The following is a 24002-nucleotide window of genomic DNA, read 5'->3' as shown; positions in this document are numbered from 1 at the left end:
TTGTCCGGCACGCACAGCAGCTACTCTGTCACTGAGCCGGTCTTTCTGCAAACAAAAAACCATTGGCCTTATTTCTTAACACTTTTTCATCAAATGCACAGGTACAGCAAAGGCAGGGACCCCTTTTAATCCAGGAGTAGGGACCTTCACCGGCCCAGGGGCCACTGTCCCTTCTGGGCCACCTTTCAGGGGCCACATGCCAGACATGGGAGGAGCCATAAAGGTAAAGGGACCTCTGACCATTAGGTCCAGTCGTGGCCGACTCTGGGGTTGCGGCACTCATCTCGCTTTATTGGCCAAGGGAGCCGGCGTATAGCTTCCGGGTCATGTGGCCAGCATGACTAAGCCGCTTCTGGCGAACCAGAGCAGCGCACGGAAACGGCGTTGACCTTCCCGCCGGAGTGGTACCTACTTATCTACTTGCACTTTGACATGCTTTTGAACTGCTAGGTTGGCAGGAGCAGGGACTGAGCAACGGGAGCTCACCCCGTCGCGGGGATTTGAACTGCTGACCTTCTGATCGGCAAGTCCTAGGCTCTGTGGTTTAACCCACAGTGCCACCCGCATCCCAAGGGAGGAGCCATAGAAAGATGCATATCCAGCCCAGCAGAAGTACCCACGGGTGGTGCAAAGCAAGGGCAATAGAGGGGAATCACTTGCAGATGGGGGTATGCAGCCTGGAGAGAGTTCCATGGGCCAGGCAGAGGAGCTTGAAAGGCCAATGCCTTTTGTTCTTAAAGGTAAAGGTAAAGGGAGCCCTGACCATTAGGTCCAGTCGTGGACAACTCTGGGGTTGGGGCGTTCATCTTGCTTTACTGGCCAAGGGAGCCGGTGTACAGCTTCCGGGTCATGTGGGCAGCAGGACTAAGCCGCTTCTGGCAAACCAGAGCAGCGCACAGAAATGCCGTTTACCTTCCCGCCGGAGCGGTACCTATTTATCTACTTGCATTTTGACATGCTTTCGAACTGCTAGGTTGGCAGGATGTTCTTACACACACACAATAATTAAAGAACATTATTTGTCTCATAGGAAGCAGAACACAGGATGGATCAGGACCCGAGTTTGCTCCCCAACTCCCTGTAACACACGCACACCTCTCGCGGTCCCTTTCGTGCCGTTAAATCTATCGCTCACGGTTCACCCGCCGCTCGGTCCCCAGGGTGATCAGGATGCCGGCAGTTGAGCATTAATAGGAAATGTATTACATGCTTGGCGGGATTAGAGATTGAACACACAAGTGCCATTAGAGGCTGCCGACGCGTCTCGCTGCCTCCGCTGATAGATTAAACGGATCCAGTTACCAGCCCTGCCGGCCGCTCCTGAACGTCCCTTAATTAAAATGCACCCTTCGCAGAAGGCGCCCAGCCAGCCAGGGAGAACAGAAGCACCTCTGTGTACATTGCATGTATTTTTATCGTCGCAAAGCCGCTTTCGAGGGCTAGATGGTGAAAAGCAGGGTATACATTTTTAACATATGTTTCAAATCAGGAAGGCTATTGTACAGAAGACGGAGCAGGACTTAAGGACCAAGGAATGGAAACTGCAATAATTTCAACACTCGGTAATTGCCGATGGAATCTAGTATGCGTCTTTTTAGAAGTTCCAATGAATTCGCTTCCAAAATTCGCACTCACCACACATAGAGAGGATCTCACCTCTTGGCTCTTTAAAATGCTGTCCACAGACACTTTGTCCAAGAATTGCTCTCGAGAAGAACCCTGATGAACCCTCTCCTTTCTGCCCCCAAACAGCAGGAAAAGAACATTTCACGTGCACGCAGTTATTTAGAGACTCCATACGGTATTCATAGCTGGAGTTCATTTCCTCAACCAACACCTTCTCTCCCCCACTCACCCGCCATACTACATGGGCTCGTAAAAGAAATTCATTTTGCTCCTTTCTTCACCCTCATCATCCGGGGGCTAGATAAGCTCCCATTAATGGACGCATGACCTGGCGCCACGCAGCCGGGGAACGCTTTAGCTGCTGCCTACTGGCTCCAGGGCCAGAAGCCGCATGCTTCTAGCATGAGGGGGAGAGGGGAATGCTCTTGCACCCCCTCTGTGGGTTTCCCATTGGGGTACCTGGTGTGAGAACAGGATGAGGCCCCTCTGGCATGATCCAGTAGCAGGCTTTTCTGTTAGTCTTAGCTGGGGCAAGCCATTCACTTGGAACTCTCTGCCTCATGGGTACCTTCTCTGGATGGACCAGGCTTCAGCCACGGCTGTGGTGGGGCAACCACTGGCCCCCCAGCCAGTATGAGCAATGGGCAGGGACCATGAGAGCTCCCAGTAAGCCCCACGGAGGACCTTAAGGTCCATAAACAGCAACACCCTAGAGGTCCTGGGCCCTAAGGAAGTCAGATTAGCCTCAGCCAGAGCCAGGGCCTTCTCAACACTGGCTCCGGCCTGGTGGAATGCTCTGCCTCATGAGACCAGGGCCCTGTGGGATCTGATTTCTTTCCACAGGGCCTGTAAGACAGAGTTGTTCTGCCTGGCCTTTGGCTTGGAGCCAATTTGATTCCCTCCCCCTCTTTCTTTTTTCCTTTCTTCTTCTGTGTTGGAACTCCTATTTGGGGCCTTCCCTGGCTTTTTTCTGGCCCATGTAGGACCAGTCTGGATAGTTAGCCTTGGTGAAGACTTGACGTTTTTATCCCCAAAAAGTTTTTGATTTGAGTTTCTAGTGAAATGAGGCTGCATTTTAATGTTTTAATGTTGTATTTTAATTTTGTTTTCTAAGCTGTATTCTAATCAATTGTTTTTATATTTGGTGTTAGCCCCCCTGAGCCCGGTCTTGGCTGGGGAGGGCAGGGTATAAATCTATTATTATTATTATTATTATTATTATTATTATTATTATTATTATTATGAAATCTGCCAACATTTTTGGGGTGGGGGCAGCTCTTCCATAGCTTCTTCTGTTCTTAAGGGAGGAAAGTGAATAAAGACACCTCTTTTGCATATACAGTGGTACCTCGGGCTACATATGCTTCAGGTTACAGACTCCCCTAACCCAGAAATAGTACCTTGGGTTAAGAACTTTGCTTCGGGATGAGAACAGGAATCGTGCTCCGGCGGACCGGCGGCAGCAGGAGGCCCCATTAGCTAAAGTGATGCTTCAGGTTAAGAACAGTTTCAGGTTAAGAACAGACCTCCGGAAAGAATTAAGTACTTAACCTGAGGTACCACTGTAGATCTGTACACTGAAAGATCCAGCAGAGCACTTTGATGGTCTTATTTGGGGGAAGCGGAACTCTCCATGGTGCTGAAACCACTGGCCTCCTTGCCTGGTGGGGCAAGCGGCTCACTTGGAACTCACCATGGTGCTGAAACCGCTTAAGGGTTGTGGACTGCAGGATTGCAGCTCCCAGTATGAGCAATGGGGGCCAAGCCGGTGGGAGGGGGTGGCCCTCCAGATGTGTGCCTTCCCATTTGGAAAAAGCTTTCTCTTTGTCCTCCAAGCTGATCAAATCAAATCCCTCTGCCCCATATCAAAGAGGAGTTTTTATAACTCTCCCCCAATAATCCATGCATTGCAGGGAGCCGCACAATAATAATATAAGAAGATGCCTCACCTTCTCTTGTCTACATAATTAATCAAGAGGGCAGAAGTAGCCCCCCTGAACACACACACACACTCAAAAACACAACGTAGTGGTCTGCATGTGATTACTAGCCAGTGCTTCTGCATTTCCAATGATAATTTCATTTCTGATCTGCCATCTTGATGTATTATTTACTGGAACCAAGCAAGAGATTACTCCACTCCCTGCCTCCCATGCCTCTCCCCACCCCCTTCGCCATCACCATCACTCGGCTTGATTCAGAGTTTCCCTGCGGGGGAATGGAGCTTCCATTTAAGGTTGGGGGGGGTAGAGAGGAAAGTCTGTGCTAGAAGCTGCATTCATGCAAGGAAACAGATTGCCTCTCAACTCCCGGGGATGACAGGCTGTGTGTTTACAAAAGAGCAGGGAATGGCCTCGGCTGAGCGGGGGAGCACCTGTTCTGCATGCAGAAGGGTCCAGGTTCAGCCCCCGTCATGTCCAGGTGAGATAGGTGGACCAAAGGTCTGGCTCAGTTTAAGGCAACTTCTTGTTTAATTCAGTTGCTTCATCCAGAGGCATGAGGAATAGCATCTCACTTTATATTTAGGGAAAGAACGGCAGCTCAGAGGCAGAGAACCTGCCTTGCAAGCAGAAAGGCCTGTGCTCAAGTAGGGCTGGAAACATCCCGCTATCTGAAACTCTGGGAACGGGACACCAACGGAACGGACAATACCAAGACAGGCAAACTAATGATTAGACTCAGTGTAAGGGACGTGGGTGGCACTGTGGTCTAAACCACAGAGCCTAGGGCTTGCCAGTCAGAAGGTCGGCGGTTCGAATCCCCGCGACAGGGTGAGCTCCCATTGCTTGGTCCCTGCTCCTGCCAACCTAGCAGTTCAAAAGAACATAAAACTGCAAGTAGATAAATAGGTACCGCTCCGGCGGGAAGGTAAATGGTGTTTCCGTGCGCTGCTCTGGTTCACCAGAAGCGGCTTGGTCATGCTGGCCACATGACCTGGAAGCTGTCTGTGGACAAATGCCAGCTCCCTCGGCCTATAGAGCGAGATGAGCGTGCAACCCCAAAGTTGTCCGCGACTGGACTTAACGGTCAGGGGTACCTTTACCTTTATGGCAATTTTTCATGTTCCTATGATTCAGCTTGAAGTGCAAAGTATCTGCTAACTGTGGATGCAAAAAAAAACACAACCACCACAACAACCCTGGAAAAATAAGGAGCCTCTTCCAACTTGTCTGCCTGCCAAGCAGACTCACACGGTGGAGGCGGCCAATTCGTCTGCGTCCTGCACAATGGCAGGTCCCGCAGGAATGCAGAGGGCTTTTTTAAAAATGGCACCACTTCTCTAAAACAGGAAAACTAAATTACTGTGATCAGCTGCTAGAACAATATAAAAAAGCCTCACACACCCGTCTTTGACCTTTCGGGAAGTCAGAGCCTCCCTTGTCCTTTACTACAGAGCAGGAAGGAAATCTGGGGTGAGAGAAAGAGAGAGAGAGAGAAACAGGAAAGAGTTGGGAGGGAATGTGCCAAAAATAGTTCAGTGGCAAAAGGATAGGCTGGCTAGAGAAAGACACAAAAACACAATGTGTCCCGCCCGTGCTTAACAATTGCAGCATCTGTTGATACGTTTATTTATCTGGGGGGAAAGGGAGCTTTTTACCACGCAATGTCAGCCACTAGATGGAACAGAGGACACTTCCATTCACATCTGCCTGGGCTCAGAGATCTTCAGAGGAGGCCTTTCTCTCAGTATTGCCACCCTCACAGGCAGGCTTGGTGGGGATGCAGGAGAGGGCCTTCTTGGTGGCTGCTCCAAAACAACTTTGGAACTCCCTGCCTTGAGAAGCTAAAGTGACTCCCTGCTTGCTATCCTTCCACCAGCAGGCTTGGTGGAACTGACTGTTATTTTCAAGGAAAGGGCTTATAATAATTCTGTGCTGTTTTTACTGTCTGTATTTTAAGAGATTTGTTTTAAATATTGTTTGAATTAGATTGATTACTTCTTAACTAATATTTTTCATATGATTTTTAGCTTTCCGTATTTTATATGGGTTGTTTTAATTTGTGTAAGGCACCTTGAGTCCCAGTCTGAGGTAAAGTCAGGATACAATTAAATATAATAAAAAAGAAGAATAAATTTTAATAATAATAATAATAATAATAATAATAATAATAATAATAATAATATATTTATACCCCGCCCATCTGGCTGGGTTTCCCCAGCCACTCTGGGCAGCTTCCAACAAAATATTAAAATACACTGGTCTGTTAAACATTAAAAGCTTCCCTAAACAGGGCTGCCTTCAGATACCTTCTAAAAGTCTGGTAGTTGTTTTCCTCTTTGACATCTGGTGGGAGGGAGTTCCACAGGGCGGGTGCCACCACCGAGAAGGCCCTCTGCCTGGTTCCCTGTAACTTGACTTCTCGCAGCGAGGGAACAACCAGAAGGCCCTCAGAGCTGGACCTCAGTGTCCGGGCAGAACGATGGGGGTGGAGACGCTCCTTCAGGTCTACTGGACCGAGGCATATCAAGCTAGCTTCTGCATATAGTCACTCACACACTTTTCTCTCTACCCTCCATCCAGGCGAGCAAGGGACGTTGTCTGAGTCCAAGGACACATTTCCAGCAAGGCAAAACCATTCAAGGAGGGTGTGAAGCCGGGCTGGTGAGGGGCGTGTCCTGAGGAGAGGAGGCGTGGCCTAGGGAGAGATCGGGGGAGTGGGGGGCGGCTGCATTTGGCTCCTGATCAGAGGTTCTTCAGCCTTGTTCTATAAGCAGCCTGTGAGCTCATACATGTACCAACCCACCAGTGGGTTTTTCCCTTTGCCAGGACTATGACTTGGAGAAGGCCGCTCGGTCATCCAGCCACCAAGCGGCAATCCAGTAAGAGAGACTCGTAGATTCATAGAGTTGGAAGGGACCCCCAAACATCATCTAGTCCAACCCCCTGCAATGCAGGAATCACAGTTTAAGCATCCCTGACAGGTAGCCATCCAACATCTGTTGAAAAACATCCAAGAAAAGAGCCCAGCAACTTCTGAGTGAGTCGGTTATGCTGTCAAACGGCAAACAAAGCAACTGAGTTTAATGCTCTTAATTTTGTTCTGTCGTATCTCTAACCAAAGACACTCTGGCTGTCTTAACAGGAAAGTCAGTCTTCGCCAGCCAGGTGGGGAACAGGGACACAAGTTCTTATCCTCGGCCTTCAGAATAATCTGTTGAGCACATTTTAATTCAACTGTGAATTAACTAACCGATTTAAGTATTGTTCCGCATACAGGTCTTAAAGTTTTGTGTGTGTTTTTTAAACCGAGAGGATGGCTGAAGCTCACACCTCGTACCACCCACCGAAAAGGTAATACAGAGATTTATACGGGTCTGTCATTAATCAGGATTTATTAGGCCACATAAAGGCATATTGATGGGCCCGCCAAGAGGCTCTTAATTTGTTTGGGGGATAAACAATTAATCACCCTCAGGAGTAGGATTGGGGGTGGGAAGAGAAGCAGGAGACAGGGAGATTTTATGGCCTTTTGTTGGCAGGGAAATAATTCAAAAAAATAGATTCTGCTTGTGGGATCGAAAGAGATCAATAGTGACCAAGAGAGGAGAATGAAACCATGGAAAGCACCTCCCTAGTTAAGGAGTAGTAGAAGCCGAGTCCTCAAACTATGGGGTAGGGGGACCCTCTTGTGTCTGGAGGGAGGGGAAGGGTGTCACAATTAAAACGCACATGTTTAGGAAGTTGACAACCTGACTAAACAGAAGCACTGGGGCCAATTTGTGCATTTGGCAACCTCACAAGTTAATGTTTATTACAGACAATGATGTTTATGACATATTCATTCTCTACAAATAGTGCTTTTACAACAAGTATCAAACCTCTTTATTCTATCCTTTTATTAGAAAGTTAAGTGAAACTGTTTGTAACAAGAGGGAAGAAGAGAATTTCAAATACTTGGATTCTGCATATTTTATTGGAGAACTCTCAAAATTCAAAAGAGGTCAGGCTAAAAAAATTAACCACCTGGCTGTTATCTACAAGCTCCAGCCCTCCCCAATCATAGGTGGAAGTGCTCTGATGTCACAGAATGCTCTGAAAAGCCCATATGGCTCAATGCCGGCTCACCAGGGAAGTAAGCAGGATTGGAGTCAGGGGACAGAGCCAATTGAGGCGTGGGGAGAAGATACTTATTTTGCTCAAGTTCTCTTTGATTCATTGCTCTTCACACCACATGTGGCCACATCTCCACTGTACATTTACTTCCCCCGAAAAATCCTGAGAGCTGTAGTTTGCTAAGGACAATGATTAGGGTTAGGGTTGGACTAGATGGAAATTAGGGACGCGGGTGGCGCTGTGGGTTAAACCACAGAGCCTAGGACTTTCTGATCAGAAGGTCGGCAGTTCGAATCCCCGCGGCGGGGTGAGTTCCCATTGCTCAGTCCCTGCTCCTGCCAACCTAGCAGTTTGAAAACACATAAAAGTGCAAGTAGATAAATAGGTACCACTCTGGCGGGAAGGTAAATAGCATTTCCGTGTGCTGCTCTGGTTTGCCAGAAGCGGCTTAGTCATGCTGGCCACATGACTCGGAAGCTGTACGAGATGAGCGCCGCCGCAACCCCAGAGTCGGCCACGACTGGACCTAATGGTCAGGGGTCCCTTAGATGGAAATTGCAGCTCTAGGGGTAAACTACAATTCCCAGGATCCTTTGGGGTGGTTGGACTAGATGACTCTTGCGGTCCCTTCCAACTCTACAATTCTATGATTCTATCGCCTCTGCTCACCCGCCAAGTCGACTGGAGATGGAGAATATCTGTGGTACTCCAGACTGGACTCCCAACTCCCACCAGCCTCAGCCAGCATAGCTCCACGGTCAGGGAAAATAATGGGAGTTGCAGCCAAGCACCATCTAGAAGGCTTGCACATCCCCAGCTCTGAAACACAACAGTTGACATTTGGTTTGCAAGTGCAGTACAAGAAAACATTCAGGAGAAGTGCCAGAGTTCAAAGACTTGAGGAAACACAAAGTTAGGCTCAAAAGTAAGTTGTGGGGGCACCTGGGAGGTCATCCAAACCAACCCCCTTTCCAAAGGGACAGTGATCTGTCCCTGGAAAGTGCCTGTCTACCCTTCTCTTAAAAGCCCTCACTCTTTGAGCAGAGTTATCAGAGGTCTGGGTAAAATGCAGTTGCACTGAACTCTGCACATGCTCAGCGATACTATGGTTTTTTCCCCATTTATTGAACGCAGTGGAGAAGTGCAATCGTGCTGGACTCTGCAGATGCTCAGCAATACTCGTTTCCCTAGAAACGCCCTCACGCTGCAGGGGATGAGGATTCAAAAACAGAAAGGAAGCCTTTCTTAATGTGATGCTTTCATCTCCCTTGATCTATGAATAGATTCCAGGCTGCGCCTTTTTGCAGCCAGCCCCACAACCCCCAAGCACCCTTCCATTCACATATGTGATCATCTCCAAGCTGCAGCCGTGAGAGTTGACCAGAGCTGACAGCGTCGGTTCGTGCGCAAAGCCTGCAGACGACAATTGCCTTTATTTTCCATAGCGAATGAAAACCAAAGCAATCCTGCAATCGGAGGTGATGGAAGAGGCTGAGCAAGGGTAAAGTCATGGCACCAACAGGCAGTATTGTGTAGTGGTTAGAGTGGTTACAGGTACCCCTCAGTGTAGCAGGCAACGGGGCATGAGGTGGGGAACCCTGCCAGTCAGAGTTGCCAACAGTGGGTAGATGTGCAAATAACTGCCTTGGTTTAAGAAAGTTCCTGTAATAAACCCAGCCTATTGCTGATGTTTGTGGGGAGAAGGGAGAGGGGATGATTGTGCGCAGTCCCTTCACAGTGCTGTTTTTTTTAATCTGGGAGGGGGAGGAGATGATAGACAGGGAGGGAAAGAGAAAGGAAAGAGGCAAGCGAAGGCATTAGCACATCAGTTGTGCAGCCAGAGACCCCACCAAGGCAGGCAAAGAAGCTTAATGAAATTTTAATTAGGCGGCCACCTCGGGTGCCAGATCAGACCTCCACTTTCTCTTGTTCCCAACCTGCCTTCATTACTGCTCCAGAGGAGCGAAGGGGTCCTTCCCTGACACCCGATCAACATCAAAAATGGAATCCTCATTAGAGGAGCCCCCCAGGTTCTTGCACCCCTGTCCTTCCTGCCGGATCAGTATCTTAGCAGACGCTGCACGCTCCCGGGGGGAAAACCCAAAGAGACACATGGTTAGCTTCATCCAAGTCTCCCCAATTCGCAATGTGTGATTCATTCATATTAATTAATCCGTAGCACATTAATTTTGGGGGGTGGGTGGAGGGGCTGCAGCTCAGCAACAGAGAATCTGTTTGACACACAGAAGGTTGAGGGTTCAATCCCAGGCATCTCCACGTAGGATTTGGAATACCCAGCCATTTGCAGAATTTGGAGGAGATTTCGAAGGGTGGGTGTGCTCTGCATATTGTTTCAGAAAGTGCAAATTAGTTAGATTCAAACTGAATTGAATTACTCCCCCGTGCCAAATAGGGAGAGCATTTCCCAGCAAGGAGAGGCACTACCCAAAGCCCCCCTCCCCCAGTTTCTCTCTCAGGGCCACCCTCTGGACTGGAAAAAGGTTCCTTCCCTTGAATAAACAGATAGCCAGGAAAGAGATCTGTTGCCTAAGCTAACCTGAGACTGAACCAAGAGGCATGACCTGCAACAAAATGTTGCAGTGGGCTGCGTTCCGTGCCAGGGTGGCAGGCAGGCCCTCTGCCAAGACCACTCCATTCAATTTCCTAACACACACACACACACACACACTCCAAAAAAGTTAAACAAAATTCTTAAGCCTGCTCACTGGATGCTTTTCAGTTTTAGGTTTTCCCCATGGAAAAAAAGCTTTTTTTCTACTTCTGCAAGAAGTTCCCACAAGCCTGCCGTAATCTTGTGCATGGACGGCAAGTGGTTTGGTTGCAAAAGGAACAGCACACACAGCCGAATGGTGTTAATGGGAGGGATGGTTGCTTCTGCTGGTCTCACTGTGATAACCGATTGCCAGGGCTGGGGTTAGTTATAGGCCCTGAGGCTTCAAGAAACCTAAGGACCCAAGATCTGAAGTACATAAGCCAGAGCATTAGGCAATATAGGCTCCCCGCCCTGCAGATTCATCATTTAGGGTACAGATGAGGAAGTTGTATAGTGCAAACTGTGACCCTCAGTGTCCCCTCACTCCTGCAAGGGCTGATGGGAGATGGAGACAACCTATGGAGGACCACAGACTTCCCCCGTCCTGGGCCTGGGATATTGGAAGTGGGGGTAAAAATATATATATAATGAAGCTAGACCCATCGCTCTCAAGCTGCAAATCAAGAAGTCCAGGGAGACCGCTCCTTCGATCTAAAACAGTGTTTGCATTTTTAAACAGACACAGTGCCCCTCTTTCAGAGGGGAAAGGCCCCTTAATTAACCTCCAGGCACGACTCAAAGCATCATTTGTAAGGCGATTAGCATAATTCCCCTTCCGACAAAACACACAGCGTGCATTAATGATCCTTTGGTGAGAGCGGCTTCCCTCAGACAAAAGGCACAGACTGTGTACACACACACACACACACACACACACAACAGCCTCCCAGCCACCGCTTGGGTATGAGGATTTGTGGGGTGCTACTTCAGCACCCCCCACCCCCAGCAATGGGGTGGGGAGGCAGGTTTTCCAACGTCTGAAGCCAACCTCGGAAATCTTCGAGATTTGTAAAGGTCACCACCCTCTATTGCATCTGAGACCAGCTTTTTCCAAGGGCAGGGGCAGGGAAATTAGGATCTGGTGGAAATTCAACAGAATGCCAACGGCGCCGATAAAATGCCAGCAGAACGCCTGAGACATGCTAGAAGAATTAATAGCCACAGCAAGGCAGGGCTGTGATTGGCCCAAGGGTGACAACTGCTGTATCCCAGGGATGGAGAAACATTGCTATCTCTGATCGTAGCTGGAAGCCATCAACAGCCTTGCCCAATCCTTTTTCAAAGCCATCTAAGTTGGGGGCCATTGCTGCCTCCTGTGGGAGAGAGTTTCATAAATTAACTATGCGCTGCATGAAAAAAGTCTGCCCTAAAGATAATATGGCACATAGTTCAACCTGGGTGGCTTGGCAAGGGCGATACACAATGCATGGAGGAGAAGGTTATCCTGCTCGCAGGCTTCCCATTGGGTCATCTGCTTGAGCACTGTGAGAAGAGGACGCTGGAGCATCCTTTGGTCTGATCCAGTAGGGCTCTGCTTAGGCTTCCTGCCAGCATGGCCAATGGCCATGGACGAAAGGAGTCATAGTCCAAACATCTATGGCCGCTCTGTGCACAACCACAAAGCTTATTCAGAACACCCTGCAAGCCACATCATAAATACACAGTGTGTATTTATACATGCCCAGCGTCCCTTCTAAATCTGTTCAAACAAAGTAATTTAGCAGGCCAAAAACGTTCCCGTTTCTTCGCCACCAAGCTAGGAATAGTAGCCTAACTACTATTAGCACCTAACTAAACTTTTGTGCAGGGACGCGGGTGGCGCTGTGGGTTAAACCACATTTGTTGCTCTGCCCACTTCTGCCTTTGGCCCTGCCATGCGGCCCCCAAGAGGTTGCTCACAACACAATGCGGCCCTCGAGCTGAAAAGGGTTCCCCCACTCCTGATTTAAATAGAGGGGAGTGTAGCTCAGTGGCAGGGCATCTGGCCTTGCATGCAGATGGTCCCAGGACCAATCCGCAGTGGCAATTCCAGGTAGGGCTGGATATGTCCCACTGCCTGAAACGCTGGAGATCAGCTGCTGGTGAGTGAGACAATATTGAGCTAGATGGGCCGGTGGCCTGACTCAGTATAAGGCAGCTTCCTATGTTCCTATTTACCGTATATTTCGCTCTATAAGATGCACCAGACCATAAGACGCACCTAGTTTTTGGAAGAGGAAAACAAGGGGGGGGGGATTCTGAATCCCAGAAGCCAGGACAGCAAGTGGGATCACTGCGCAGCCCTGGCTTATGGGTGAGCTGCTTGCAGCCTCTCCCAGGCAGCAGGATGAAGGCTCCCCTTGCCCAGGAGAGGCTGCACGCAGCTAAGCAAGAAGCCAGGACAGCCAGCGGGATCGCAGCGCTTTTCTTCCTCGGGGAAAAAACCCAAAGAGCCGCACACATGCTCCACACGGCTTTTTAAAGGGAGCGCTGAGCAGAGCCTCCCACCTGCATTCGTTCCGTAAGACGCACACACATTTCCCCTTAGTTTTTAGGAGGGGAAAAGTGCATCTTATAGGAATGTTGCTTTATTTATAGGGGGAGAACAGTAGCTCAGTGGTAGGGCATCTGCTTGCATGCAGAAGGCCCCAGGTTCTGCTCCTATTTGCAGGGGGGGGGGGGCAACAAGGCTCAAGTTCGCAGCAAGGGCCAAGGAGGGCGGTTGTTGTTTTCAACTTGATTCCCCTGTGCTAGGAGCACAGTAAAAAGGAAAAAGCCCTCCAAAGCTATTTGTGCTGTTGGAAAAGAGGTACCAAAGCAACTTGCCAAGAGGCATAGGTGCAGGGTCAAGCCAGGAAAGGTGGCAACCCCCCTTTAGCACAAAACTCAGGAATGAAATTGGCAGAAGTTCAAACCAGAAATGCAAACTCTCCAGAATGACATCAACGCATAGATAGATAGATAGATGATTGATTGATTGATTGATAGATAGATAGATGATAGATAGATAGATAGATGGATAGATAGATAGATAGATAGATGATAGATAGATAGACAGATGATAGATAGATGATAGATAGATAGATAGATGATAGATGATAGATAGATAGATAGATAGATAGATAGATAGATAGATAGATAGATGATAGATAGATGATAGATATAGATAGATAGATATCAAACTCTCTTGTGCTCCGGATCAGCAAGTATTCCAACCAGCTCTTAGACGAGTCAATGAAAGGTGAGTTGTAAATATTGCAAAAAAGCCAAGTGGAAGAGCCCGGTTCCATAATGGTGATAATTAGCTGTTGATTGACATTTCCACTCCACAACAACCATGGCAGTTTCCACAGGGGCAAAAGAGTGTCAGGCTGCTGTGGCTAACAGACCCCATAATAACACATTTCTTAGCCTATTAATGTGCTACACAAGAATTCACGCTGATTCCACACCATCACTGAGCAAGAACGAAAGATTTGCAGGAGGGAGGAGAGGACCAACCCCCGATGCATGATTAATAAAAGTTAAAATGTTGTTTTAATCCTTTATAAATCATTTAAATGTATACAGTGGCAAGTGGAACCAGCAACAAAATATAGCAATAACAAAAAAAATTCCTTCCAGTAGCACCTTAAAGACCAACTAAGTTAGTTCTTGGTATGAGCTTTCGTGTGCATGCTAACAGGTATCTGAAGAAGTGTGCATGCACACGAAAGCTCATACCAAGAACTAACTTAGTTGGTCTTTAAGGTGCTACTGGAAGGAATTTTTTTTGTTTTGACTATGGCAGACCAACACGGCTACCTATCTGTAACTGAAAATATAGCAATGTTATCTATGCCCCTATTCCTGTTCAGGGGACCAGCCAGCCAGCCCACCAACCAACCAACCAGCCAGCCAGCCGTGTACTCCATTCCATTGCATAAATACACACCCCACAACAAACTACTGCAATGTAATCTTCATCCCGGTCAACAGGAGCATTCCAGTTCAGGGTACCTGCCAGCCAGCCAGCCATGCCCTTCAGCAGGATACTCCACTGAATTCTTACATAAAAAACACAGTTTATGTTTCAAACTCATATTCAACATTCAGTGCCATCACCTACCAAGCATAGCAACTCCTCATTGGCCTTATTCTGGGGGGGGGGGGGGATTCTTACTTTTCTTTGTTAATTGCAACTGACTTTTCTTCTCTAAAGAGCCACCCTAACAACAATGCTTTAAGTGGGAAATTGTTCTAAACACCAGCTCTAAGCCTCTTGCACAAGCTACGATACTTGTAAGTCTGCTGTTCTCCTGAGTATTGTCTGGGCTGGCCAGTCCTAAACTGGTGCCCCCCTCTCTCTATGTTTTGGACTACCTCTCCCCCATCCAGTGGCCCGACTCCCTGGAAGCAGGTTTCAGGCAAAGACAGGTCTTTCCCCAACCCTGTTACCCAATATTTTTATAATAGGAGACGCTGGAGATCAAACCTGGAAGCTTCTAAGAACACTGGAAGCCTAGCTGCTGGAACAGGCCCATGGGGGTGCATCCAGTGTTAGAAACTCAGATATACTACTATCAGATATACTACCAGGGGGTTGGACTAGATGCACCTTGGAGTCCCTTCCAAGATTCTCTGATCTCAACTACATTGCTTGACTGTAGCTTGCTCTTACAATTCACTTGCCCCAGAATGCAAGAAGGAGGGGGGGAAAGACACAGTGGAAATGGTAATAACTATGAACAGAGGCAGAGGTTTTTAAACTGTGGTTACCCAACTGCCATCCAGAAATCCCCTCGTGGTTGCAACTGGACCCACGCCAGTAGCAAAACGCGCCTGGCTCCTGGCTAATTTCTAACACTGGGCACACCTAGTCCAGGACACCGCATCTCACAGTGGCCAACCGGATGCCCGAAAGATAATCCCACACGCAGAACCTGAGCGCCAACAGCAACATTCTCTCCTCTTGTGATCCCCACCATCCTGCCTTCAACAGTGGAAGGGAGAGCACAACCACCATGACAGCCTCTGTGAGCCCACTCTTAAAATTCATTCACTTGGGTGGCCATTGCTCCCTCTTGTGGGAACAAATGCCCCAGTATGAACTATGCACTATGTCAAGAAGCGCTTTCTTTTTTCCTCCCCTGAAGCTCCCAACAGATTTCTAACTGCAAAGCACGTGCTGTCTGCCTGCTGACACCCGGACAGCCCAGCAAACATCTCCGGCTTGTTTTCTGCTAGGCTTTCGTTTTTGGCATCATCGAAACAAGGCACGCGCACACACACCCAGGACACAAATTAAAATTAAAAACCTCAGAGGCAAGCCAATCCAGCTGGCAACCTTGACACGAAACAACCTTCCTTGGAAGTCGCCGCTGCAGATTTAGGTGCAATTTTACAACGCAATTCCACAGGGGCTAGGAGAAAGGCCACCGCGCAATTTCAGAGCATCTGCTTTGCATGCCGAAGGTCCCAGGTTCAATCCCCAATGGCACCTCCAGGGAGGGCGTGGAGGGCCGCTGCCCGTCAGTGTAGGCAGTACTGACCTAGATGGACCAATGGTCAGACTCAGCAAAAGGCAGCTTTCTGCTCCAGCTCTTTATTCAGAACCATGAGGACTAGAATTTTATGCTTATTTTCAGCAGAACACCTCTATGGCATAACACCTGCTTTGCATGCAGAAGGCTTACTCCCTAGCATTTCTAGGTGTGGCTGGAAATGTCTCCCCATGGGAAACCCTGGGCAGCCACTGCTGCCAGTCAGGGTAGATAACACTGAGCTAGAAGGACCAATGGTCTGACTCGGTATAGAATCATAAAACTGTAGCGTTGGAAGGGACCCCAAGGGTCATCCAGCCCAACCCCTTGCAATGGAGGAATCTCAGCTAAAGCATCCTTGACAGAGGGCCATCCAGCATGCATAAGGCAGCTCCTTTTACTCCTTTATGTTCCTTTTACTCCTAGATTCAGTGCCCACCATTCCCTAGTGGTCTGGGAATGCCTCCCCCCCCCCCTGCCAAAACCTTGGAGAGCTGCCACCAGCAATACTGAGCTAGAAAGACTAACAGTCTGGCACAACTGATATAAGGCAGCTCCAAGCAGAGGCTCATTGGCAGAGCATCCACTTTGCATGCAGAATGGTCCCAGGTTCAACCCCCAATGGCACCTCCAGGGAGGGCTGGGAATATCCCCTTATTAAAAAGAGAGAGAGCTGTTGCCAGACAGCTTCTTATGTTCCCATTCAACCAGCCTGTAATTCAGAAGCATGAGGACTAGAACCTTTCTTGGCTTTTAAAAGAAGGGCTGTAGCCCAGTGGTATAGAGCGCCAGCTTTGCCTGCAAGAGGTCCCAGGTGCAATCCCCGGCATCTCCTGGTGGGCTGGGTAGGTCCCGTTATCCAAACCGCCTCCCCCCCCCCCCGCCGCCGTCGCTGCCTGCCAGTGTGAACAACACAAAGCTAGATAGGCTCAACCCGTCTCTCACCTGCCAGGAGCCGGAGGGGATCTCGCTGAACCTCCCCAGCCCGCCGAAGGTGTAGCAGTCGTACATGTGGCGCAGGGACTCGGAGCAGTGCCACAGCAGCCCGAAGCTGACCTCTCCGCCGCCGGCGCCGCCTTCGCTGCCTTCCAGGGCGGCGGCCGTGGCCACCACCAAACGCCGCCCGCCGCCGCGCTCCTTCACGATCCAAGCCGGCGAGAGGAAGCTGAAGCTGCAGACGGCCACGAGGCAGGAGGACAAGAGGACCCAGAAGCAGCCCACGCAGCTGAACATCCTCGGCAGGGCGGCGGCGGCGGCGGGAGGCGGCTGGCCCAGGGAGCCCGTGGCTGCTCCGGCTGCCGTGCGCTCCCGCAGCAGCAGCGCCGCCGCATCCACGCGGCCAGCGCCGGCGCCTTTCTTCTTCTTCTTCGCCTCCTGCTTCTGGCGCGCCGGCATGGAGGGCCCTCTCTGGCTGGCTCACCTCGGGCCGGGAAGGGCCATGGGACGAGGGGCAGCGGCGCACGTGGCGAGCGAGAGGCGACCTCTCCGGCTTCTCCCCTGCGCGCTTTGGAGAGGTCAGGCGCGCCCTTGGAGAGGTTTGGCGAGCGGTGCGCCTCCGTGCGCAGCGAGCAGGTGCGCTCACTGCCTCTCCCGCCGCCCGCCGCCGAGTGTTTTCTTTCGCTCGGCTCCCGGTGGGCGGCTCCCTGGATCCAGCCTCGCCGTCACGTGGAAGCGTTGCCGGCAAGCGGTGGGGAGGAGCGCGGGGGGTGGCTGGCTCGCGCCCCACCCGGCGGAGGCTTCCCCTTTGCTCGAAGCGGCACCCCGAGTCCGAAGCGGCGGTGATGACGACGTGAATCAAGATCAGGAGAGGTCAGGCCAAAGGGGACCCATCTAGTGCAGTGAGCAACCGGGATCCCCAATGGGGAGCGCGCGAGCAGGACCTGAGCGCAGCGCCCTCGCTCCCCACTTGAGATTCCAATGTTCAGAAACATTACGGCCTCCGACTGTGGAGGGAGAACCTAGACATCATGGCCAATAGCCACTGAGAGCCATCTCCTGAGTCCCACATGAGAGTGCCGTAGCGTGGGGGGTGCAGGGGGGGGGCGGCCGCACCGGGCACAACATCTGGGGGTTAGGGTAAGGGGGCGCAAATCCACGGGTTAGGGGGCGCAAATTACTTGCCTTGCCCCGGGTGCTGACAACCCACGCTACGCCACTGCCACATGAGTTCCAGCGAGGCTGAGAAGGGGGTCTTGTCCTCTGGCCAGCCCAGGACCTCCATACACACTGCCCAGGCGTTGCACACCATGGAAAGTCACTTCCGTGCTGCGGTACAACTTCACCCCTGGAGAAGCACTCCATTGTCCCAACAACTTTTAAAGCCATCCAAGTTGGTGGCCGTTTGCATCACAACCTCTTGGAGGGAGTTTCGTAGTTTTAACCATGTGTGGTGTCCTTCCTCTTGTTTGGAATCTCCCAACATATACGTTCTCCACTCCACCAATAGATTCTTATGCACCTCTGCCATGCCCCCTTTTTCTAAACTAAAAAGCCCCAAATGCTGTCCCCTTTCTCTCCCTCCCCTATTGAAAAGCCAAGACACGCTTCATTTTTCACCCACCCACCCAAAGTTTACTTCATTATTACATTTCTATCCTACTTTTCCCTCCAAGGAGACTCAAATGGGCAGACATAGTTTTCCCCTCCCCCATTTTATCCCCACGACAACCCTGTTAGGCTGAGACAGACAGTGACTGGCCTAAGATCAGTCATGAAGTTCAGTGGGGATTCGAAACCTGGTCTCCCAGGTCCTAGGTCCAGCACTTTTAACCACTGTTACACCAGACTGGCTCTCTAGTGAGTCCTTTGAGGCACACATTTCCATGTGAGGAAGTGCCATAGCATCCCCTTGGTATTTTTTTATTTGAAATGGAGGTGCCAATGGAACTTTAAAAATCAAAATGGGGCAGTCGTAAGCCGCGACTGGTTGTTTGTTGTTGTTTAGTCATTTAGTTGTGTCCGACTCTTCATGACCCCCTGGACCAGAGCATGCCAGGCACTCCTGTCTTCCTCTGCCTCCCGCAGTTTGGTCAGACTCATGCTGGTAGCTTCAAGAATACTGTCCCACCATCTCGTCCTCTGTCATCCCCTTCTCCTTGCGCCCTCCATCTTTCCCAACATCAGGGTCTTTTCCAGGGAGTCTTCTCTTCTCATGAGCTGGCCAAAGTCTTGGAGCCTCAGCTTCAGCATCTGACCTTCCAGTGAGCACTCAGGGCTGATTTCCTTCAGAATGGATGGGTTTGATCTTTTTGCAGTCCATGGGACTCTCAAGAGTCTCCTCCAGCACCATAATTCAAAAGCATCAATTCTTCGGCGATCAGCCTTCTTTATGGTCCAGCTCTCACTTCTATACATCACTACTGGGAAAACCATAGCTTTGACTATATGGACCTTGTTGGCAACGTGATGTCTCTGCTTTTTAAGATGCTGTCTAGGTTTGCCATCACTTTTATCCCAAGCAGGCGTCTTTTAATTTCGTGACTGCTGTCACCATCTGCAGTGATCATGGAGCCCAAGAAAGTAAAATCTCTCACTGCCTCCATTTCTTCCCCTTCTATTTGCCAGGAGGTGACGGGCCCAGTGGCCATGATCTTCGTTTTTTTGATGTTGAGCTTTAGACCATATTTTGCGCTCTCCTCTTTCACCCTCAATAAAAGGTTCTTTAATTCCTCCTCACTTTCTGCCAGCAAGGTTGTGTCATCTGCATATCTGAGGTTGTTGATATTTCTTTCGGCAATCTTAATTCCGGCTTGGGATTCATTCAGCCCAGCCTGGTTGCTACTGGGACTGATTAGGCAAAAGACAGGGAGACGAACAGTAGGGGGAGCCAGAGCCAATGGCAGGCACAGCCAACTAATTCCAGGTTTGTCCCCATCCTCCTCCCAGCTGAGTTCTACTGAGACTGAGGAGGAGGAAGCTGAAAGGCAGAGCCCTGGCTCTGGGCTGGCTATAAGAAGGCAGGCAGGCAGATGAGGGGCTGGCTGAGGGCGAACCAAGGTTGGTGGGGCAGTGCCCCGTTTGGCCCAAATGAACCAGTCTAGGTTGAGGGGGCATTTCAGAGAGTCACTGTCAGTGTGGATAAAAGTGAGCTAGATGGATGGCTGACTCAGCTATTGGTTTCGACTGCTGTTAAAAGTCCATCAGGAACAGATCTGGAAATGGTGGGTAGAGGCAGAGGAAAATAATGTTGCACTCAGACCTGGCATTATTTATAAGGAGGATTTCTTTCTTTGGTAAAGATACCACTAAGCTGAGAGGCTGAACTCTCCTTTTGGGTTGCAAGAGAGAAGTTTTAAAGGCAATTAAGTTTGCAAAAAGGTGGACACGCGCCCCCTGGTGTTTTCCAATAAAATAGCATGGGATGTTGGAATATGTAAGACTGCTCAGGTTGAACATAGGTCGTGGGTCTGAAAAGATTGAAGCTACTTAGCTCTCCAGGGTTTCAGACAAGGGGCCCATCCCTACAAGGAGATTCCATTGGGGACTGAACTTGAGACCTTATGCATGCAAAGCAGATGCTCTTACCATTAAGCCACAGCTAGTCCCTTAAAATAAAACAAGGTCTTTGTGGTTCTAAATGAAAGGCTGATTTAAAGAAGAACACAGGAAGCTGCTTTATGCCAAGTCAGATCTTTGGTCCATCTTGCTCAGTACTGACTACACTGACTGTCAGCAGCAATCCAGGATTTCAGATGGGGGAATATTCCCAGCCCTACTCAGAGATGCTGGGGAATGAACCTGGGACCTTCTGCATGCAAAACAAGATGCTTTACCACTGAGCTACAGCCCTGACCAAGCTCAGCGCTGGATTTAGGGCAGGGTGGGTGGTTCCCCTGGACATGGCACTGAGCCAAGAGTGCACAAAATCAGCAGCAGCAGCATCTTTATTTGCATCAGCCACTAGCCATAGCAATAACATAAAATAAAATGAACTGACAATAGAGGTAAAACCTTAACGATACAAAATACATTCTGGGGGTTTACATCAATAATCAAATAAAAGATATTATTCTAATTTCCCCTGCTAATTTTTTTCTCCACTTTTTGCTGTCACCTGATTATCTTGATCTGCTAGAAGGACGGACACAGTAGCAATGGTTGAGCGACCGGGTATGGATAGTGTTATGTACTGAAGTTCTCACCCTGGGCCAGCAGGGGGATACTGTAGATAGTTATGCAAATGAAGAATCAAAAGTGACGTTCAGTGATTGGATAGTTTTAGAAAGTTGTTACAGTAACATGGTACTGGAGCTCTATATAAACAGGCTGACTGAGCCCTTCAGTTCAGTTCTGTTCTGGCCTCTGAATAAAGAAGAGCTGTTTGAAGAATCGCTGTGTCGTCTGATATGTTCGCCCACAACTTAACAGATAGTAGTAGAGGTGTAATAACCTCACTCCTCAAATCTTTATAAAGAGTGCAAGCTAGAAGCACAGGAGCTACTGACCCAATACTGCTATCTCCACATGGACCTAACCGTTTTTCCAGTGGCATTTTTTGAAATCAACCCTCAAGTACATCTGAAGGCAGTGTATTTAATCTTGCATAAGTGAAAATGCATTTGTATTTTGGAATTGTTGAATTTTGCAAATAGGGTGCCAGTGTGTCAAAATGGCTAGGTGGAAAAGAATCATACCATGGACAAAATTTTCTTATCATGGCCAAATGATTCTGTTGCTCGATATCATATAGCTGTGTCTAATTAAATTATTTGCTTTACTGAAGCCCAATGTTAATAACTGTTGCGGTGATAAACCAGAAAAGTAAAGCTTTTGGTTAACAATTTTAGTCCAAGCACTCTCGTGAAAATCTTGCGATACTAAGGGTAGTAGACCGGTGGGGTTTAAATTTAGGCAAAGCCAATAATTAAATGTCCTACACCAAGTCTGTAATTCAACAAAGGGGATATTATCCTCCAAGCGCAATGAAGCATTTGGAACATGGGGGGGGGGGCATTGCCTTAGGAACTTAGATTGATCCAAGGTGAGTGCCTGTCCAGATCTGAGCCCCACATAATAACTGTGCTAGGGATTTAGCTTTAAACACTTCAAGTGCTGATGGTATGTGATTGTCACCTTTCATATGGAAAAAGTGTTTTTGTAATTTTGGCACTTTGAGACGCTTTGCGTATTTCTGATGTGCTCCCCATGACCCTGTTGACTGAAAAATAAGGCTGAGGTATTTTCAGGTAGCCCATTCACAAAACAGCTTATGTGGTGGCGATGCACTGATGATATCTTTGTGGTCTGGACAAATGGCAAAGATAACCTATCTATTACATCCACTCTATCAATTTACACCCACTTCATTCATCCAACTATCAAGTTTACTAACAATGTCCACTCACAAACCACTTAAATGACGGTGATACATTGATGGTCTGGGCAAATGGCAAAAAAGATCAATTACGGTACGTCCATTCTGTTCATCCAGCTATCAAGCTTACATTTACCAGCACCAATGATAGGTCACTCATTCCTTTCCTCAATGTCCTCCTCAGCACTGGAAGCACAAAAAAGCCACAGATCTTCTCTACAGCAAGCCCACTGATGTCCACACCTAGCTGTACAGGAAATCCTGCCATCCAAAATGGATACATGTTGTCTACAGCTTGGCTCTCAGGATCAAATGCATTTGCAACAATAAATATACATACCAAAGAAGGATCATCAGTGAACTTCCTTCAAAGAGGATATCCTCTACATTTCATAGATTGAAACAACCACCAAGCTTTCATCCTGTTTAGAGAAAACCTCTTTCATCGAAGTGGGGTGTTAACAAATAGCAACTTATTTTTACCAAATTCATAGTTTAATTATAAATGGTAAAAGCACAAGCTCTGAGACCCTTAACACCATTTGAAAAATGAATTAAACACAATGGATTGGTTTGCCTTAATGTGACTTACAGATTTAGGGAAGCCTTTAGAAAGGTATTGGAACTAGAAACTGGCACACAAATTCTTCTCAAGGACTGGAATAAAACTTGGGAATCGTGACCCTTAAAATCTGTTTTCAGTTTTCTTGGGGCAAACTCCTTGAAATTACTACACAGATAGCATTGCACTCCTTTGCAAATGTCTTTTTAAATATTTTATTTATGGAAATTTGAAAACTAAATGATAATTCAACAACATTTCAAATTTAATCAGTCAATCTAGTCCTAGGACTTCTCCTCCACCCCTCCATGGTTTCCCCAAATTCCAATTCTTGCTGCATATTATTATTATTCTATGCCTTAACCTCTTCACAAAAAAACTCCACCATACTTTCCAGTTGTTCTTACTCAAATCCTACTTGCATTTAAACATGTTTACATTGAGTTTTTAAATAATCTACAAACATTTTCTGGTCCTCCTTAAAGTCAGTCTCTTTTTGATCTCTAATTTTGCAAATCAAACTTTCCAATTCTACATATTTTACAATTTCAGGTGCCATTCTTCTTTAATGGGTAACTTTTTTGTGCATATAATATTCATGCTGCCAACGTTGCATAAAGCAACAGATTTACCTGTTTTGGGGGCACATCTCTTCCAGCTATCCCTAATAAAAAGGCTTCTGGTCTTAAATATCTTTTTTGTCTCATTATAAATCATCTCCCAAAAGTCCTTAGCCACTTTACATGTCCACCACATGTGGTAAAATGAACCGTCTACTTCTTTACATTTCCAACAGATATTTGAAGCTGATTTAAACATCTTTGCCAATTTACTTGGTGTTAGGTACAGTTTTATATATCATTTTAATGAGGTTTTCCCTCAAAGTATAACACGTTGTGAAATTCAACCCAAATTTCCACAGTTTTCCCCATGATTCTAAGTCTATATTGTGCCCCACATCCCGAGATCATAGCAGATTTAATCTTTTCATCCTTGGTGTCCCATTCTAACAATATACATCCTTAAAATCAATTTTCCTCTGTTTTCTGTTAGTTCCCTTTCAAATTGGGAACTTTGTTCATCAAAGCCGCACTTTTTATCATGTTTAAATGTTTCATTCAATTGGTAATATTGTAACCAGCTACTCCTCTATATCAACCTAATTGTTGGAAGGGTTACAATAAACTTAGTACATATTGTTTGTGGTGAGAAAAAGTACATTGGTACAAAATTGTTGTTTATGTTGTAGTCAGAAATGATAAATATTACTAAAGAAACCTGTTTGATGTCCAATTTTTTTTGATGATACCAATCTATATATATTGTCAAA

At 48.0% G+C, this 24002-nt stretch overlaps 1 protein-coding gene and 1 long non-coding RNA gene across 2 annotated transcripts in view; one reads left to right on the top strand and one right to left on the bottom strand.

Annotated features, from left to right (window-relative positions):
- Nucleotides 1–18264, bottom strand: part of LHFPL7 (LHFPL tetraspan subfamily member 7) — a 72430-nt gene extending 54166 nt beyond the window's left edge. Inside the window, exons 1-2 of the mRNA XM_081890663.1 lie at nucleotides 17949–18264; nucleotides 16743–17792 (exon numbers count right to left, since the gene is read on the bottom strand). Coding sequence (XP_081746789.1) covers nucleotides 16743–17192 — 450 coding nt within the window. The 5' untranslated portion in view covers nucleotides 17193–17792; nucleotides 17949–18264. The remainder of the gene's footprint in view (nucleotides 1–16742; nucleotides 17793–17948) is intronic.
- A 2076-nt stretch (nucleotides 18265–20340) lies between these two features.
- Nucleotides 20341–21588, top strand: LOC309357485. Its single transcript, XR_014163147.1, has 2 exons — nucleotides 20341–20922; nucleotides 21175–21588. It is a non-coding gene; the product is annotated as an uncharacterized lncRNA (long non-coding RNA).
- The last annotated feature ends 2414 nt before the right edge of the window (nucleotides 21589–24002 follow it).

The sequence above is a fragment of the Podarcis melisellensis genome (genome assembly GCF_964234715.1).
Source record: "Podarcis melisellensis genome assembly, chromosome: 15".
Lineage (NCBI taxonomy): Eukaryota > Metazoa > Chordata > Lepidosauria > Squamata > Lacertidae > Podarcis > Podarcis melisellensis.
Note: the sequence above shows the minus strand (reverse complement) of the source record. Positions and strands in the feature narration are given on the sequence as shown.